Genomic DNA, 20,011 nt, shown 5'->3' on the forward strand with positions numbered 1-20,011 from the left:
TGTAATTTTTTCTTTTTTTCCAGTTTTTTCACAGTGTCCATTTGATGTTTGTGATGTTACCTGTCCTGACTCTTGAGAGAAAGACATTAAATATTGAAGGCATCGAAGGCATCAGTTGAAGCATGGTTTTTCTGGTCACGGAGAACATTTTCAGGAGCTGTTGTAGTAAAATTGACTGAACTGCTCTTTAAACTGAGGGCTGTGAACGAGAACAACATACTCACTCTCCTGCTTGAACAGTTTGGTCCCGTAGATCCGGAGAACTGGCTCTTGACCCTCACACTTCTGCTTCTTGTAGGCTTCCATCAGCTCAGTCAGAGGAAAGGTGAAGCGGAAGTTACCGTAGCGTGAGAATTCGTTCAGGAACAAGGGTGATGTGGTGAATTTACTCAGGAACGGCGGATGAGCTGTTTTTTGTTCTTTGGTTATGTCTGGGAACAATTTCTCGAGGTAACGCTCCTCAGCTGCTCTTATATCCGCTTCATTAATCTTCAGGCTCCACCATGAAAACGAATCTCCATCAAGACCCATGAATCCCTCAGACTTCCAGATCTGTGGAAGTCTATTCTTTTTATAGTGATAGTATCAGCAATAATGGTGATAGTCAAGCAATCAAATAATGAAGTATGTACTGTATTTTATTTGAGGGGCATCATCACTGTCATACAGTACAGAAAACACAATAGTTAATCATTTATAAAGATTACACCCATTTTTGTTTGTTTATTAGTTCTGACTAAAATGTTAAGGTGCATTCCGTAAATATATATAATGTCTAAATAATCTGCAAACTGTAAGCATTTTGGCCATTTGTGTACCTACAGTAGTTTAAAAAATCAAGAGCATGAACAAAATAGTACATTGTATTTACTGTCATCTGAAACTACTCTGTTCCCAACTGCTGTTGAATTAACTTTAGCAATTTTTATATTCATATTTTATCAAATTGCCACAATTCTGTAAAATGATGACAGCTGGGTGCATTAAAATCAAAACATTACAATATTGTCTCTCACTATATTACACATTTTGATTCTCACTATATTACCTTAATTCGTGTCTGCCAGGAGTTTGATGTCGAATGTGAAGAATTGCCTATTTACTGCGATTTCCATTTTGTGAGATTTATGTTGTCAAGAAAGTGTGATGTTCTTGTGAAGACTGAGATCATTCCTCTGATGGTTTTTAAAGGCTTTCCCTCTGAAAACTGCCACACCCGTGTGGCCTTTTTCTTCAGAAACGAAACTTGTCAACTCTAACTTACCTTACATAATCACACAGGAAAGGTTTTTAAGTTCCATTATTAGTCCAAAACAAATAAATATAAAACTGATAAAGAGTAAATTAAGCAAAATAATGCATCACAAAACAAGCTTTACAGAATGCAGATAACAGGCTAAAGTTTGTATTAATGAAGCCAAAAAGAATCCGTTCATCTTAATCCTTTTTTTTCCTTTTTTTTGTACACATGTGAAAGGATATTTAGGCAGCTTCTCTAAAACTAAACTAGAAAAGAAGTTTCCTGTGGTCTGTAACTCCTACTTCTTAGAAAATTCCATGTCCTAATAGGCTATGTGTCATTATGAGTCACTATATTCACTTCTTTTATCTTCAGTCACCACAGAGGATGTGTACATGACTCAAGACATGATTAGTATTTTTTCAAGTATTTTTTGTTTCATTTTCAGTATTATATATATATATATATGTATTGTCATTTAAATTAGAAGACTCTGAACACACTTCTGTCTGTCTGTTGCGTTCTTACCATCATCAGCACAACAAATATTTATTTAATTTCAGACCACAATCAGTCCTGATGTATGTAATCTAACCTCTGAAAAACAAGAGCTCCACAGTAAAACACTTCAGGTCCAGCTCATAGGAGGATGAACTTACAATCATATGAAACAATTAAACCCACTCTCAAACTTACACAAATCTGGGTCTAAATATATTGAGGTCACATGCCCAGATGAAAACTGTTGATGTTTATCATGATACCCTGTTGCAAGACACTTTCAGGTGTGTAATAAATTAATAATGACTGTCTGTCTAATTGAAACCGATTGATTAGTGATTCATCAATCACAAGACACATCTATAAAGCAGAGGAACTAATACTCTAAATAAAGCAAACATTTATTAGACAAGAAATACATAATTAATCCACCATTGTTGTTGATGCAATACAGTTTATTTTTTGTCAGTTTCTGAGAATAACAAACTGAAAAGCATTACATTTTTTCCCTGAATAACTCATGTTTCCCCAGAAATCACACAGAAATATGTAACTGAACTCCTGCGTCCTAAAAGGTAAAATATTTGATGTAGGACAACTCATTCCATGTCAAATTCAATCTCTAAAAACAAGTATCTCCCCAAAATCTCTCATAAGAACTGTAACCAGATCTCTGCTCTACACTCACACATCTGAAGAAATTACAAAAAATTAATGATCCAGTTGTCTATATTTATCCAGCACCAAACAAACCTGTCATTGCATTACATAACCCTTCACCATCATCTACTGTTTACTAGTGCATATTTACCCAACATCAGCACCACATTGTGAATAATAATAGCAAGCATATAGATAGCTGCTCAGACATGAACATAAATCAGCTATTAGGCTAAAATATCTGTCTACTCCATTTGTGAATAACTCAAATCAAGGTAAAATCTCCCCCCACTTAGTTTAGTAGCTCTGTTTCTTTAGAGTGATTTACTTATATTATTTTACTTTCTCGTCACTGATTTTTCATTGCACTGCTCTTTGTCAGCAGCATCTGCCACACGATTTATTCACAAAATAATCTCATATGGTCACGTGTGGCTTCAATAGCTGTCAATCAGGTGTAATCATTTAATCCTGATGTTCCTCATTTTCTAGTCGCTTTGGATAAAAGCATCTGTTAAATCAAATTAATTGCATGATATATGCTAAGTAATTAATCGTTATTCCCAATTCAGTGCAGATATTAACATTTGCAGAGAAAACTACTTAAAGTAAAAATAGTAAAAGATATTACATGATTATGACAGCAGTGTAAATCACTGATTAGACTATTTTTGTCTAGAAATTATAATTAAACATTAAATGAATGCTTTAAATTGACAGCCCTACTTTAAAGATGAATGAGGGCAACAGATGGATGGAGTTATAGAATTTACTCTGTCCTACGTTTAACAGACAGAGCAGGAGCAGTGTTGCCATTGGCACCCCAAACCTCAGGGTTTCGATAATCCACCTTCTGCAGTTGGTAACGGGGTTCAGTGTAGCCAGGACCCTCATAGAGATCCCACTCACCACTGAGCACCTTACAGGAGCGGACCTCTGTTATACTGCAGCGGTCCAATGATGGACAGTCGCTTGTGATCAAGCGCCAATTTCCTCTAAACTCTTTCTGATCGAAGACCAGAATCATGCACATCTAGAAGGAAAGAGAACATTGATTTATATGAGACAAGCAAATAGAGCCTTGGTTTATGAACAATGTCACTTTAAAGTGCTTTCTGTGTGATGTGTGTCAGTTCTGCAGGAATGACAAATAAGCCATAAACACTCACCCCGTCCTCACTGAGACGCCACCATCTGAAGCACTCCTTAGAGTCCCTCTCCTCCTCGTCAGATTTTTTTGTGTAGTAAACCCGACCAACATATTCAGTAAACTCCTCTGGCAGCAGACTGGATAACTGCAATACATGTAAAAAACAAACATGCTGATCACTAATTATAGATCTAGGAAACTTGCTTTGACTTGCCCAGATCATTGAATACCATTTTGTCCCAGTAACAAGATAACATACCAGTAAACGTACAATTTGTGTACTTTTTTTTTCTAAGTGAAATGTTAAAATACTAAAGCAGCAAAGTGCTACAAGTACCTCATATTTCTTAATATCGATGACATCGGTGGGGTTTCTCTTACTGTAGAAATAGACATTGTTGATGGGTGTTTCAGCCTTACTGGGACTATAGTCCAGTTGAATAGTCTGTGTCAAAGATTTACAATATTATAGTGACTTACAATTGTTGAGACAATGACATCAATATCTAAGTGGAAACTGAGATTTGAACATAACATACATCAAAGATGAAATCATTCTTATCCAAGAACACAGTCGGGAGAAGTTTGTTCCACTCGTCCACTGCTTCATTCCACTTATCCTGTAGAAATGGGGATTGAAGTCCTGCTTCAGGCTGCTCCTGCTGCTCAACAATAAATGAAACTGAAAATGAACTAGTTTGTTTAGCCATTATATTTTAAGTATTTCTTATATTTTTTTATAAACTGCACATTTCCAATTAATGTTGTTTCCAATTAATTAAATAAATAATTTAATTTGTATGTGTCTATACAACTTCAATTTCAGATTTGTTAAAATAAAATTGTAATCTAAAATTAAGTGCTAAATTAATTTATAACAGCATCTTGACCTATTCACTATAAATGTTCATGCTATTGAATTACTCACAACAATAAGGCATTTCTGTATCTGATAAACAGAGGAAACAGGGCAACAACAACAACAAAAAAAAAAAATCAAAGATGATGTTAATCTAAATTGTAATTTTACTGTATCGTGTATTTTATAATGATTGATCTATTCTTCCTCATAATGTATGAGTTTGGAAGTGTACAGAAACATCTCAGCTACTAAAGTCCAAGCAAATGTCTGAAAACTGTTTGACTGGTGGTTCATACTATTTCAAGACAATGATCAGAAACATACTGGGGTGTGCTTCCCAAAAGTAACTATGGTTGCAAATTCAGTCTCTCCCACACACTTCGGCAGGCGTCTCCTCACAACATCCTCAAGCTTCATCCGGGCATCTTTCAGCTCGTCATCGGTGGAGTATAAGATCTCCTCAAAGATATGATCTGATAGAAGGAGAACATCTGCAATAGAAATGTATAAATACAAATAAAAGTCTTCTCTGGTCAAATGAAAACTGCTAAGCAGAAAGAATAACACTTGCATTTAATTATTTAAAATCCTGCACATGTTTTTAACTAACCGCTCAGTTTGATGAACTCTTTCATTGTTTTTGCTGTTGTTGTTAGGTTCTCAGCACCTGTACCATTGCTTAGAATATTTGAGAGCTTGTCTTTCGCTGCTATGAGGGCTTCTGAGATCCTAATGAACAAATCAAAACCAATGTATGAACCAATAAACAACTTAAGCAACACTGAACTAGAAGAGCACAAAAATACTTTAAAACTGGAGTACAATAAATGTAAACATACTTCTCTTCGATGATGTTGACGATCTTGTGCTGGTAGGCCTGGCTGTACAGAGTGTATCTGGTGTGAAACATGTCATAAATATTATCAGCCACCTGCGAGAGACAGAGTTATAAATTAGAGCACAGACTGACTAGCGTATATGGTTTCAGTGATCTAACAACAAAACGCTGACCACTAGCGATCGGATCACCAAAAATGCATCTTCATATCAGATGGAAGTAGAGCCATAAACAGTCAAATTTAGCTCTGCAAGGGACTGCATTAGGAGAGTAAATAAATTTAGGGATTAAGTGTTATTTTATGTGTTTTTCAGTAAAGGGAACGATGTTGATAGTTTATGTTATTGTTCAATGTTCAGTTATGTTGGACAATTATACATCTTGCACAATAATGAGTGACACTATTGATCCAACTAAACTGATTTATTTTGAAAAAAATAAATTAAGTTGTGTGTAAAAATGTATTCAGTTAAATTAAGTAAGGGTAATGCATTATTTTTTTAGTATATTTACATCAATATGGAAAAGGGCGTTCATCATATAAAACAAAAAAAGATTATATCAAACTTATTAAGTATTTTACCTAGCTTGAGAAATCAGGTTATATCTACTGACAGTTATGCTTCAGTAAAACTTGTATTTTAGGTTGGTTGAATTCAGTAATAATCAGTAATCTTAAATAATTTATTTGATTTCAACAAAACCCGTTATTGTAGATGTTACCACATGTAGTACATTTTCTAAGTTGAACTGACTAAACTTTTTTTTTTTCAGTCTGGCCGATTCGATGAACTGGACCTTTGATTTATTTTACTTTAATCAAAGCCTCATCTAACGGGTACATTAATTATACATCACGGGGTTGTCTTGAATTGTAAATATTGAAATGTAAAGGATTTCAGTTTTCATTTATATACATCTTTGATTTCATTTTCATCTTATAGTTACTGATATAAACTGAATTCAATTATGTATTGTAATGGAGGATGTTATCTTGTAAGTTGCCATTTTAACTCACTTGACTGGAGCACTGTTTCTACAATCATTTCGACACCTTGAGACACCTTGTCTCTGAAGCAGATGTGTTTTCTCCCGGCCACCTCACACACACGAGCAGACTTCAGCAGACGCTGTTTGGGATGCCGAGGTGATGACAGTCTCTGACAGAGAGGACAAAAAGATACAGTATATTGAGTATGATTTTGGTTGATGTTGTGCTGACTGCTATGACAGAAACCTCTGACTTTATACAGACAGCTGACAGTGTGCTGCATCACACAGAAGCAATAGATTTCATCAGTTGTAGAAATGCTCTATTCAGCCATATTTAATTTAATATCGTCACGGTTTTGTTCTGTCTTGGTTTAGATTTCTCTGTTTCTGTCTCCTGATTTAGTTTCTCATTAATTTTTGATTAATTGCTCCACACCTGTTCTGTTTCTCCCTGATTGCCCTCGCCAATGATTTAAGCCCTGTGTTTTGCCCTAGCTCCTCAGTTCCCGTATTGATGTTGATTTGTGTTTCTCCTGCCTGTTCCTTCGTGTGGATTTATTATTAAAAGACATTCTTGGTTTATCTTTTCCTCCTGCGTTGTGTGCTTTCTACAGCCATGTGGCAATCATAAACCAAAATATGAATATTTATGAACGTCTCAGGTTACTTATGTAACCATGGTTCCCTGAGTAGGGAACGAGACACTGCGTCCTCTAGGGGTCGCTATGGGGGAACGCCTCGTCGTGACCGTTATACTATATCAAAGGTTCATCAGGATATCTTAACTCAGGTTTTAATGACCATTTTGGCAACTGAGTATTGAATGCACCACTGTGTTTTAAGTCCATAGGCTTGTTCGACTCTGGATATTCTCAATAGTACAACATTTTGAATAGTGCAATTCAGATCGTAGATCGTAATTGTGTGTTATAAGTTTGTGATATGATATTTTGGCCCACCCCTACTGTAAGTAAAACATGATTCTAGTTTTGGGCCAAGAAACCCTGTTTCCCATTTGTGGCTCACTTTAAAACATTAAACAGATCTATCAAGCACAAAATACAGTAATTCCAAGCAATCACTGAAACATAATTTGTAAACAGTGACCCTACCAAGTTGCTTAAATATGTTATACAGATAATTTTTTTTTTTTTTTTTTCACTGAGTGGATGAATGACATCCAGTCTGTGTATATGTATACACACAACACCACTACTGTTTACTTCAAGATCAAAAACATGGAATCTACTTGCATTAACTTGCAAGTCATATGACCATTAGCCAACATCAGAGAACCACGAATGTGTTGTCAAATTATTCAAATATTAACTTAAATAGCCTACTAAAATGTCAGCTCTGAATATAATAATATCTCACCCAAGTGAGTGTTCAAAGCGATTGTGGGAAGCACCCGGATACACCAGATATGTTCCTCCCAGCTATTTGATGCATCTCAGTCTCTGAAACTGAGGAGTATCTGTGATCTTCACCAGCAGGGGGTGCAGCTCAATGTGACCATGGATGGGGTCGTTGAAGATCTACAAAATACAAAACAATATGCAATGTAATTCACGACTCGTCATGTTTAAATCCATGTCGTTGATCAAAGTAATTTTGTGACCCATAAAATCCCTTTAGAGGATTAAATAGATCTCATTCACACAGCATTTCATAGGAGGAATGCATACTGATGGGAATAAATCTATTCATTTCAACTTTAGACAACAGTATTCAAGATAAATCATTGTTTGCTGCATGGTTTCATTACTAAGTGGCGACCATGACCAACATGACATGACTGCCTTTATGAGTGAATCACTGAATCAATCACTCAACTGGTTCGTTTGAAGCAGTGATTTATTGGTTCATTCAGGTATTAGATTGTTCGTTGAGTTTTGTTTGGAAGAGATTGTTTTGTCAGTGGAGCAAAAATAAACAAGTAAAGCACACATTTCAGCATTTTCTCCATTAATTATGTTTTTTTTTGTTCACAAACAAAAGTGAATAGTACATTCATCATGCATTCATGAGAAACAAGACTTTACATTTCAGCTAGATGGTAAAGAATTACAATCTACATTTACTACATAGCTTATCATCAGTGCTGCTAAACTCGTGTGTTTCTTCATGGAAGTGAAGAGGCAGAATTGTTACATGAGTAGTTTGTTTACCTTCATTTGTTCTTTTGAGAAGTCTAAGGAGTATTTCTTCAGGATGTCCTGCAATTCATCCTTGATAAACTCCCATAACAGTTGTTTCTCAGCCTCTGGAAAGGCACAAGATTTAATATCATCAGTCAAATATATGTCTTAAATAATTTATGTTTCCACAGTTTGCAAACACAAGCGAACATTTTAGTAATGCATTTAGAGTGAATATGTACACAGTAAAATCAGCAGTGTAACATTTGCAGTGTTAAAAGTTATTAATTCCCAAAGAGTCTTAAACAGTACTCGTGTTCAGTGTTGTTATATGGTGTAATTTCACTTTTACACTAAAAGTGCAGAATAAAAAACCCCGCCGAATTGTCTGGACTGCTGACTGCTGCCTCGGGAAGTGACGACGCCATTTTTTCTTCAATCGACCGAGACGGTAAGTTGGATTGCTTTTCTCTTTATAAAAGTACATGGGAAAAACATTTTTGTTGATAATTTTACTCAAAATATGATTGGTGGTGAACACATTTAGAAATTACTAACTGCGCGTGTTTGTCAGGTTTAGTGTTAAAGGGGTCATATGATGCTGCTAAAAAGAACATTATTTGGTGTAATGAAATGTGTTTATGCGGTTTAAGGTTCAAAATTCTATTTTTATTTAGAAAATTTATATTTCAATTTGTCTGTGGACTAATGATTTGTTGTAATTCTCTTTCAACAGTAGTCTTTCTAGGACCAAATCCACAATTTAGCAATGCTGTATTTGATCACAAGTTAGGAAAGAGGTAAAAAAAAGTGGAACACCTTACACAAATCCTTTTAAAGGTGAGAAAGTCCTTGCTTCTGTGTTTTGGAAGCTTTTGTTGCAGATCAGGTTATGCGGGCAACCTATGCCCAGGATAAAGGCTCCCACAGGGGTCTTTAAACATTTGTTGGCAGTTTGCATAACAGAAAACTAGGGCTTGAGTTCACTTGGCACAATTAATCACACACCAAATAGATCACTGTACTTGGGGTGACTGGGTTGGATCTCAGGGAAAGATGTCTTCTTTTTCTAGTTAGCTCAATTTGCACCATAACAAAATATCTACAAATCCTTGTCCATGATATATTCTCTCAATAATCAAGCTTAATAATGAGTCAATAATTAGAGCTGGTTTAAAAGGAGTTGCTCACCCAAAAATTAAAATTTGCTGAAAGTTTACTCACCCTCAGGCCATCCAAGAGTTTGTTTGTTCATCGAAACAGATTCAGAGATTTAGAAATTTAAGTGTGAACTGCGTAATCTGTATGTTGCTTGTTCTCAGTGCTGAATATCATGTCTGTCATGTCATCATATCTGCGTCAAGACACAAACGCACTAACTTACCATCAAGTTTTTCTTATGACAATTACGTTTATGCAAGCATCGTGAAAGTGAGTTAAAGGTACGTTAAACTGTAAATCCGTCAGTCTTTCAATTTCCTTCAGTGCCCACTGGCAGAGCATGCAGGTACTTTAGCTTGAAACCAGTCTTTATCAATTCATATGGCATGCTATTTTGGGTTAAATGTCCTAAATATTTCTAGATATACAAAGTTAAGTTTTAATGGAGAAATATGTCTGAATCTATCTGTATTTTCTTTTCACATTATACATAATAAATTAATAGTAAGATACATTATTAACACGTGTTAATTTATTCTAAGGTAGTACACTGCTCATTTTAAGATGCCTTATTACTCATGTTACTCATTAAAATTATATAAATGTATTTAATAATCAGATTTAATAAATACTTAAATTGTTTCAGGCCTCCATGTGAATATTGCACAAGGTTTTATGTCTATTAACTTTAACAGTCATTTTATTGACCCTAGAATGAAGTATGTAAATAAAAATAAGTTTACGATTTGACACCCTTATTATAGACAGCTTTCAGCATACTCAAAATTAGGGGTAATCACAATTATTTTACCATATTTACAGTCCTAATGTAAATTAAATTACTGAAAGAAGCGTGTTTTTTTTTTGTCCTTTTTAAACAGAATTGGCCCAGACTTCTGCAGTGTCAAGTGAATGAAGCTCCTCTCATAAGATTGCAAACTGGGAGTCTGATGACACTGAGTGTGAATGATGGAAGCCCTTCAAGAAAGGAGCAGAATGCTGAAGATGAAGCCAGAATTGTAAGTCTGTGTCATTTATATCATGTTATTATATGTGCAGTACAAATTTAAAACACACAAATGAATATGAAAAATTAAAGTTTAACTGGGCAGCCACACAATATCTGCTTATGTTCACACCTGGAATTTTCTAATTATAAAATTACTCAAATAAGTGTTTTTTTTATCCTTTTTCAATAGAATTGGCACAGACTTCTGCAGTGTCAAGTGAAGGAAGCTCCTCTCATAAGATTGCAAACTCTGAGTTTTTTTTATTTTCAAGAAGCCAAGTTCCTGGCTTCTCCCAAGACATTCGAGGAACCAATTGACCTCGAAATCAGCTGTAAAGGAGGATGAAACCGGTCTAAGGTTAGACTATATTTCAGAATAAGATTATCTATATTAATGCTTTATCTATATTCTGTGTTCATGCATTTTTTTGCTAAAGTTGTCATATCTGTTATTTAGAATGGGACAGCGATATTGCATCAATTGGTCTCCTACTTCATTTGATTCCACCATCACCACAAGGCTGCAAGGGACCTGGAAACATGTCGTCCTATCAAGCTGAAAAACATCTTCAAAAAGGTACATTTGGACATTTCTGTCACTACCTATTGTCTGCCTCAAAATATTGCCAGATGGGTTGTATATGAAAGACTAATGTAAATCAAATCAGTTGGAGAGCTGACTTTGAGTGTTATTTTTGTCTTTGATCTGCAGGCACCAACAAGAACAGCTTGATTGCATAGAAGAGACCACACAGCCATACCTGCTCACTGATGGGACAAAGAGGAACATCATTCATGGATGCTACACAACTGTCAAATCTACACGTGTATCTACATTATCTACACATCTAAATGTCAAGTCATATTTGTTCATGTCTAGGTAAATTTGATGATTTTGTGTTTTATTAACTATTTTATGTTTCTGTGCAACACTTAATGAATGTCACTGACTAATTAATACACATCTGGTATATGCTTTAAAGTTGTCACTTTGCCCATTTGTTAAATAAACATTGGAATTTATACATCTGTCTAAAGACTCTTATATATGATCTTTAGTAGTGTTAAAATCGACACTTTAAAGTGTTAAATTGACACTGCGTTTTTTACTGTGTACCCATCTTTAAATATACTCCAAAAGTATTAGTTACCCAAAAAAATGTACTCAAGTAAATGTAACTCGTGCTCAGTGGCTATCACCTCTGGTGATAGGTCTGTAAAGCAATATATTGTGAGAGGGATGTGTGTGTTACCGCGTCCCAAACGACTCAAAATAATAAACGACAAAGTTAACGAAACGATGCACTCCACTGTGCTGAGCGAGAGCGCTTCTCTGCTGTCTTCACGCACTATTCCTATTTCCCACTTATGAAGTCGTGAGCGCTTCATGTGAGTGCTGCTGCAGTCTTAGGCCCACCCCAAATGCTCTCATTGGTTGGGACGCATGACACTCCACTGTTCTGAGCGCTTCTGTGCTGTCTTCACGTGCTATCGGAAACTTCTTATTTCCCATTTATGAAGTCGAGAGCTCTTCATGTGAGCGCTGCTGCAGTCTTAGGTTCACCCCAAATGCTCTCATTGGTTGAGACGCGTGATGACATCCATCCCAAGCCAGTACTGATCAACATCCTACCCCTCCTGTGACCCATGGTTTGTATTGTCGGCGTTAATCAATTAATGCGTTAACGCAATGATAACACGTTAACTTGCCCAGCCCTAATACATATACACACAAACACACACACGGACATTTATGTGCAATGTGTGTATATTTTCAAATGTATATTATTGTCCCCCACTTGAGTTTGTAAATTGATATTGTTCAATAACTATATATATATATACATATATATATATATATATATATATATTATAGGAGTGTTTAGCATGATAATCTACCTCTTTAACAGTGTAAATAAGTCAGAATGCATGGAATAGCATTAGATCTGAAACAATTGCTTGATACTCAAGACACATGAAAACACATTTCAATTCCAGCACCTGCATGTTTATTACTTCATTCCCTCGTTCCAAAGTCTGTGGCCAACTGGCTTTTTAAAGGCCTGAGAGACTCTCATTAATGTATGAAAAACACAGACACAAAATAAAAGCAGTACCATTACATTGATTAGATAAGGGATAATAAATAATTGCTTCACAACTGCTGCTGATTCACTACAGTTTCTAAATAAAAGGACAAGCAATTTTTTTTCTCCATATACCACTAATGTTGTAATCAGAGTAAAGAGATATAACTGAACTCCTGCATCACTGGAAAAGGTAAAATATTAATGAAATCAAATAATTTCAGATAAACCTCATCCCTAAAACTAACCCCCAAAATTACTCACAACAATACTAATCAAATCTCTGCACACATAGTAAAAGAAATAATATAATGTAAAATGATTAATTAATTTATCATTCCCCAAACAAACCTATTAATGTATAATATACTGTAATATATATATATATATAGGCCTATATACCCATCATCCAACACCACACTGTATGAATTATAAACACAAGCAACAAGCAAATAGAGCTGCTTAAGCAATAATATAAATCTGTCTTTATACACAAATGTCCTACTGTATTTGTGAAGAAAGAACTAAAACATTTTCTGATTCTATTTATGCTAAGTGAATAAACTAATTATTGCAAATTCAGTGTATAACTTAATATTTGATTAAAAAGCATCCAAGTAAAAATGTTTGGGCCACACAGTAAACCATTCATTAGTCATCAAATAATATTTTTTTTTTTTTGGATTACAGATTAAGTTGATGCTGGTGATCTTTAGCAGAATGTCTTATCTGCTTGATGTTGAATATGGCTGTCAAGAATTAAATTCAAAGTGTTATGGCCAATAGTACACCATCATACTTTGAGTTATTTTTTTTTTAATGAATAACTAATGAATGAACAACTGGTTCAAATTTTAACAGAAGTCTTGGAATACAGCACACATTTTGGCTAATTTTTAAGTTCTTTTTGGTGCTTTTTTGTCATTTTGGAGCTTTCATAACATGAAAAAGAATAGTGATCATTCTGAAAATCATTTGTGCTTAAAGAAGTGAGCTACATTTTTAAATCCACACTTTATAAAAAAAGGCACTGATGAATGCTTGATTTTGGTCTGGCTGCCCAATATCACCTAAAAGAAGTACAACTATATTGATATCAGCTCACTAAGTACAGGAGCACAAAATAAGGACTTTGCTTTCAAATGCTCCAGAGTTGGGCTTACAGAGATTTAGATGGGCATTATATAGAATTAGAGTCCAAAGTTTGATTTGCGCCACTCCTTAAAGCATTTATCAGCCTCCTCCACCCTGTTCTCATTAGGTTTGTCACAGTACACCCTAACAAGCTCTTCAGTGAAGGTCTCTGGCAGGAAACTAGACAGCTGCAAGCAAAGGAGAAAACAGGAAAAAATAAAAAAGAATTAAAAACTGTTTGACTGACTAGCAGAAGTTAGCAAAACAATATGTTGTGCTAATAATATGTTTGCATTTGTAATTCTAATTTATAAAATTTTAAAGTATATTAAACCAGAATCATTTAAAATTGTAAAAATAAAAATAGTAATTATTGTAACAAAACAATAATAATTTGGTGTAAAAGCACCTGATACTTCTCAATACATGAGGCTTCTTTGTTGTTCCATTTGCTGTAGAAATAAATGTTGTCAAAGGGTTTTTTGCCCTTCGTGCCGTGACCCAGATCAACCACCTATAAAAAAAGAGATGAAAGAAAGAGTTAATTTGTGAGAATATTGGGGCAGGTGTGAAGTGTTTGCAACATAACTTACATAAACTGAGAAATCATCAGCCTTCAGAGAAACAGCAGAGTCAGTAGGTTTGTACTTCTTTACTGCCTCCTTCCATGTTTCTGTCAGCTTTTCCTGCATTTTCTGATTTGAGAGAGTTAGGGGTTAGTCAGATATTAATTGTGACTCAAATACAGAAAGCGTTCACAAAATAAGTAGTGTGAGGAACAGGTAGCAGTAAATCTTAGCCAAGGAGGGTTTTTCATGCGACTGCTTTGATCCAGCATTGCTGGATGCCATGAATGTGCTGAATCGTATTATTCCGATATTATATAAATAATGATTAAAATCAAAGAGTTCTATACTTTCCATACCATTCATTACTATAAGAACTTACTGTTTTGGTGCTTCTTTGGTCAGGACTCATCTGCCAAGTCGATACAAAAAAATAAAAAATAAAAAAATGTGATGAGTACAGATCATGTTCTTATAGACCCCTCAAAAAGTCAGATGATTATATATGAACAATATAGCATAAGTAAAACAGTAAAACCATTTGTATCCAGGACTGGCCTACCTTTGATTTGTTTTCTTCCATTAATCGAGCTTCTCCCACAAACTTTGGCAGTTCTCTGTTGATAATCTTGTTCAAGATGTCTCGAGATTCCTTCAGGTTATCAGAAGTGGAGGACAAGATCTGCCCAAAGATTTCATCTGATGGAGGAGAGAGATGTGTATTCTAATTAAACTTTTTTTTTTCCCCCTGGTAACCATTTGGATAAAGTCTACTCATGTAATAAGGAAACAATAAATCCAAGAACATATTAAAAAGATGATATGTACAGCACTAAACACAAAACTAGTGACATGCTTATTCAAGATAAGTAATTAGATCCCAATAACAACCAACTGCAGAACCGCAGAACCATACGTCATGACAGTCTGAGGACAACAGCGCCAGACTAACAATCTGAGGCCGGAAGTGGGCGGAGTAGCAGTATCAGATCGGAAGTGGGTGGAGTTCATGTAAACTAATAATGGCTGAAGACACGGTAATAAGTTAATCACGGCGTAATTACGAGAGTTCAGTGAAAAGTTAATGAAAACAGAATCATCATGGCGGAAGAAGAGAAAACGGTAAAAAAAAAATTATAATAATAATTGCCTTTGTGTATTTAATCTATTGTTTTTGGATTAACGCTTATACAAAATGGCTCTAAGTATTTTGCAAGTGGGCATTGTGACGAAGGCACTTGAGCACGTAATTATTTTGCAATTGGATTGTATCACTTTGTTAGGTTACATATTCATGATTTGGGATTTTCATTTGTTATTGACGTTGTATTTTACTGCATTTGTTACATTTTCTGACTTTTGAGAAATGCTTTAAATGTATTTGATTTCGTATATAGAACCATATAACGATTCAGAGAGGTTCAGTAGTACGACCTTTGGAGCAATGCACAACATGCTGCAGAAATTTTCACTGCCCTTTTTGTGCTAGCAGTATTTTTAAACCGACAAGACTGGACAAATTGAATACTCACATCAAAATTCACTTCAAAAAGGCTGTTGTGCATGGAGGTATGAACGTCTTATTATATTACGTCTAATATTATGCAATAGTAGTCCCTTTGGAATTAGCTGGTTTTCTGCATGATTTGGTCAAAATTGGTCATTAAAGTCAAAAGTTTAGATGAGCAATACACACAAACACTCTAATAAAACACAAAACAGTTATATATTTGTGTATTTGTATTTTATAATAATATTTCATATCTTTTAACACATCCCACTAAACATTTTAATTCACAACAGGGATAAGTTTTGAGTAGGGTTGGAGTTACACTCTGAAGCACCCTGGAGTGTTTACTATTTTCTCCCCCTATATTTCAGATTTCAGATTTCACAGATGTGGACTGGGCTGCAGACCAACCCAACATTTCCACTGTCTCTACTGTACAGCCACAATTCTAAGGAGAGAGGTTTTTCATTCTCATTTAGAAATTTGTAAATCAAAGCAGCGTAAAATGCTGTCAACCACTAGTGCAAAATTTACTGTCCCAAGGGTCGCGACCATGCCGGCGACGACAACTGGGACCCCAACTGCCATGCCTTCAGAGGTTTTGTGGAAGAGCCGTGGTATCCGAAATTAAACAAGGAAGACCAGGAAAAGGCCCTTCTTCAATTTAATCAGGCGGAAATGAATGATGACCGACAACTGGCCAAAGAGCCTTTCATGTTTCGTTTCCAATTCAAGGAAGATATGGAAGTTTTTCTTTGCGAGTGTCTGGACAAAAGGCACCTCAGGATTAACTCCATGTTTATGGAGTTTTGATTTATTTTAGTTTTAATGTTATTTTTGAGAATTATTGTTAAATGTGTGCCTGCATAACTTCTATTTATTTATTTACTTTAGTTTGATTTTGTATTTTTAATTAATTGTATTTATTTGGAGCAGGTATAGCTAGTGTGTGATGCTTTTGCTATTTAAGAGGGAAAAAGACATTTTATTTTTGTTTTTTTGTTCTATGAAAAAACGTGGTTAGTTGTGAAATGGAGTATTAAAAAAAATGCCTTTTCAATTAAATCAAATGTTCAAACGCTCAAGCCTTGTTTTAATTTTTTTGTTTTAAGATTTGTTCAATTTATATTGTTAATCATTTATGACACAAAAAAACAAATGGATAATAAACTATAATTTAAAAAAAAAACTGACAATTGTCTATAGTAGTATGTCTTGTGAGCGTGTCAGTCATCAGTTTTTAAGGCAGAAAATGGTATTCCACAAGGGAGTGTAATAAGTCCAATTCTTTTTAACATTATGATTAATGATATTTTTGACAATTTAGGATATGGTGTGGGATGTGCGTTATATGCTGATGATGGTGCTATTTGGAAGAGAGGTCGAAATGTACCCCAAGTGATTTCAAGTATGCAAACAGCTATTAAAAAGGTGGAAAAATGGAGTATAGAATGGAGTTTTAAAATGTCAACAAATAAATCATGTTATATGTTGGTCAGTAGGAAAAAAGAAGTTTCTAAAGATATTGAACTACTATTGTATGGAAAACCTTTAGAACAAGTAAAGGTTTTTAAGTATCTAGGAATTTGGTTAGATGCGAGATATACCTGGAAAAAGCATGTTGAGGAAATAGATAAATTGTCCTCAGACTGTCATGACGTATGGTTCTGCAGTTAGTCCTATCTCAATTAGATAGGAACTATATTTATAAATAAAAATTAAAAAATATCTTTCAGTTTCAACTTTCTTTCTTTCACCTAACCTGTGAGCTTGGTGTATTCCTCAGCATTGTGTATGGCTTCAGAAATTGTGAACATATCCTCTGGTTTGTCTTTATGAAGGTCACGATCAGCTTTTATGAGGGCTTTTGTGAACCTAATATACAACAAAATACATCAATATACCAACACATCAATAAATCAATATTTCAAGCAGGTGTGAATAAAAGAAACAATTCGACTAATAATGCCTGATGTTGAACTCTAAAAGGGTTTTTACAGTGAGAGTTATTTCCAGAAACAAAGCAAACTGCAATCAGACTGAAGTTGAAGGGTTTAACTCACATTAAGATCACATTTTCTGCCTCCTAATACAGGATGCTGCAGTTGAGTAACCACACCTGCTAGCAACAGCAATTACTTCAGTAATTTAATCACTTTACTAACTACTGTATATAAGCAAGGGATAATGTTTCGCGTCGGGGTCCTGATCACCCTGTCGGGGTTTATTCTGCGGTGACAACCGGCTGGATGTACATTTTCCCTTACATAGCATACCTGGGAATGTCACGACTGACCAATCAGAAACAAGTATTCCACAGAGCAATAACAATGAAGATATACAACCATGCCATCTTCACTGCTGTTTGGTATCAATTTGTTTTATATCCACATCTTCTTAATGACAGAGAAACTCACATGTCTTCGATGATGTTGCAGATCTTGTGCTGATAGGCCTGGCGATGGAGAGTGTATCGGGTGCGAAACATGTCATAAACATTATCAGCCTCCTGTTAATAATACAAACTATGAAGCATCAAACTGTAACAATATTGCAGTTATTGTTTGTCTGTTTGTCTCTTAGTGATAGTTCACTCATGTTCATTTTCAGTGTTTTTGTTTTGTTCTTTAGTTCTCCTATTGCTGATTGTATGAATTAGTGATATATCATTTATGAACAATTTGAATCCTTTTGTCTGTATTTGCCCAAGATTTTATTTATTTATTTTTTTTATGAAATCAGACAGATTTATAATCGTTGCTATACTTTGGATAATAGATCATTTTACTGACTTCTTTGAAACTCATAAAAAAAAAACAAGTAAATAAATAAATAATAAATAGTTTGTTTTCATAAGTCATTTTGTTCATTTGAGTAGAGTTAAAATTTATCTATGTCTTGGTTCAGAATTATATATGTGAAATACTTGGTGCAAATCAACAAAGCTGTCTCGTCTCATATATTATCTTATTTTGGTGCATAAATCTTTTTATCTTAATTATTTACTTTATTTACTTAAAGGGATAGTTCACCCAAAACTGAAAATTACCCCATGATTTACTTACCCTCAAGCCATCCTATATGACATTCTTCTTACAGTCAGAATTATATTAAAAAATGTCCTGGCTCTTCCAAGCTTTATAATGGCAGTGAATGGGAGTCAAGATTTTAAAGCAAGACAGATGTTTAGTTATTGGTATTTATCATATATTCCTGTTCATATATGATAATGACTCATCAGTTTCTAAGAGATACGGATAATTCACAAATCCCTGTTATACATGCTAAATCTAGAGGCCAATGTAAGTATAGAAGTCCACTAAGAATTGTATTAGATGCTTTTAAATGTAGCAGTGTTTCATTACTCAGCTGGCTGCTGGTCAGGGCAGATAACAATACCTACGGCATTTCTCTGATTACAGTGCAGATTACATTTTTGAACAGATGGGCCCAGGTTAAAGATGTGTAGGTAAATATTGAATTTTATCAGCACACTTTGGAAGTGCTACATGTGTTTTAATAAATAATTGAATCAGGCACCTTGTCTCTGAAGCAGATGTGATTTCTCTCGTTCACTTCACAGACTCGAGCAAACTTCAGCAGACGCTGATGATCAAAACTGTTTCGGATGCCGAGGTGATGACAGTCTCTACGCAGTAACAACAAAAAATAAAAAATCAGCACATATAAATGATTAAAGACAGGAACTCTTAACTTATACTAATCAGATTCTTACCGTGCAAAATAGTCCCATCTGTCCACATCAATGTTGTTCTGTTTATTTGCCACGATCTCATACAGGAAGGATTTGTCTTCATCTCTGCCCTCGTATGTCCACTGAACAGAAGAGCGATTCAGACTTCATTATACTGAACTGTCGACTTTATTAACACACCATAAACAGCTGGAGTATCAGTTTGTACCTCTGAGGTTTTTGCCCCTTCGATTAACTCTTTAATGAAGATCACGTCTTCATCATCCAGTCCATGTTCTTTCAACACGTCTTCATTCTCAGCCTTCAGACGCTTCACAATGTCATCGAACATCTGAACTGACATCTGCTCATGCTGCAGTAAAGACAGAAACACAGATTAAGCCACAAATACATACAGTACAGATTCATTGCTGAGCTGAAATGAGTTCCTATTTGTTGTTCACC

The 20,011-nt window shown here is 34.9% G+C and overlaps 2 protein-coding genes across 2 annotated transcripts in view; both read right to left on the reverse strand.

Moving 5' to 3' along the window:
- Positions 1–2,192: 2,192 nt before the first annotated feature.
- Positions 2,193–6,095, reverse strand: LOC107681581 (deoxynucleoside triphosphate triphosphohydrolase SAMHD1-like). The gene is made up of 8 exons (XM_016477897.1): positions 6,066–6,095; positions 5,253–5,344; positions 5,024–5,142; positions 4,738–4,886; positions 4,091–4,171; positions 3,889–3,996; positions 3,571–3,696; positions 2,193–3,434 (listed from the first exon to the last, which is right to left on the reverse strand). The coding sequence occupies exons 1-8, from the start codon at positions 6,093–6,095 to the stop codon at positions 3,171–3,173; spliced, it is 969 nt and encodes a 322-aa protein (XP_016333383.1). The 3' UTR covers positions 2,193–3,170.
- A 6,888-nt stretch (positions 6,096–12,983) lies between these two features.
- LOC107681591 (deoxynucleoside triphosphate triphosphohydrolase SAMHD1-like) overlaps positions 12,984–20,011 on the reverse strand; it is a 7,745-nt gene continuing 717 nt past the window's right edge. The window contains exons 4-13 of the mRNA XM_016477908.1: positions 19,776–19,919; positions 19,589–19,689; positions 19,393–19,501; positions 18,270–18,361; positions 17,615–17,727; positions 14,905–15,041; positions 14,725–14,754; positions 14,370–14,471; positions 14,186–14,290; positions 12,984–13,964 (exon numbers count right to left, since the gene is read on the reverse strand). Of these exons, the coding sequence (XP_016333394.1) occupies positions 13,833–13,964; positions 14,186–14,290; positions 14,370–14,471; positions 14,725–14,754; positions 14,905–15,041; positions 17,615–17,727; positions 18,270–18,361; positions 19,393–19,501; positions 19,589–19,689; positions 19,776–19,919 (1,065 nt within the window). The 3' untranslated portion in view covers positions 12,984–13,832. The remainder of the gene's footprint in view (positions 13,965–14,185; positions 14,291–14,369; positions 14,472–14,724; positions 14,755–14,904; positions 15,042–17,614; positions 17,728–18,269; positions 18,362–19,392; positions 19,502–19,588; positions 19,690–19,775; positions 19,920–20,011) is intronic.

Source organism: Sinocyclocheilus anshuiensis, unplaced genomic scaffold (assembly GCF_001515605.1).
Source record: "Sinocyclocheilus anshuiensis isolate Anshui unplaced genomic scaffold, SAMN03320099.WGS_v1.1 scaffold2159, whole genome shotgun sequence".
NCBI lineage: Eukaryota > Metazoa > Chordata > Actinopteri > Cypriniformes > Cyprinidae > Sinocyclocheilus > Sinocyclocheilus anshuiensis.

What these genes read in the sequence shown, in the direction of transcription:
- LOC107681581 (XM_016477897.1), bottom strand. Translation starts at nt 6,095, where the DNA reads ATGTACCCGTTAGATGAGGCTTTGATTAAA. An exon ending in AGAGTTCATCAAACTGAGCG is followed by an intron (nt 4,887 to 5,023) that starts GTTAGTTAAAAA and finishes TCCTTCTATCAG; the next exon opens with ATCATATCTTTGAGGAGATC. An exon ending in TCGATATTAAGAAATATGAG is followed by an intron (nt 3,697 to 3,888) that starts GTACTTGTAGCA and finishes CATGTATTGCAG; the next exon opens with TTATCCAGTCTGCTGCCAGA.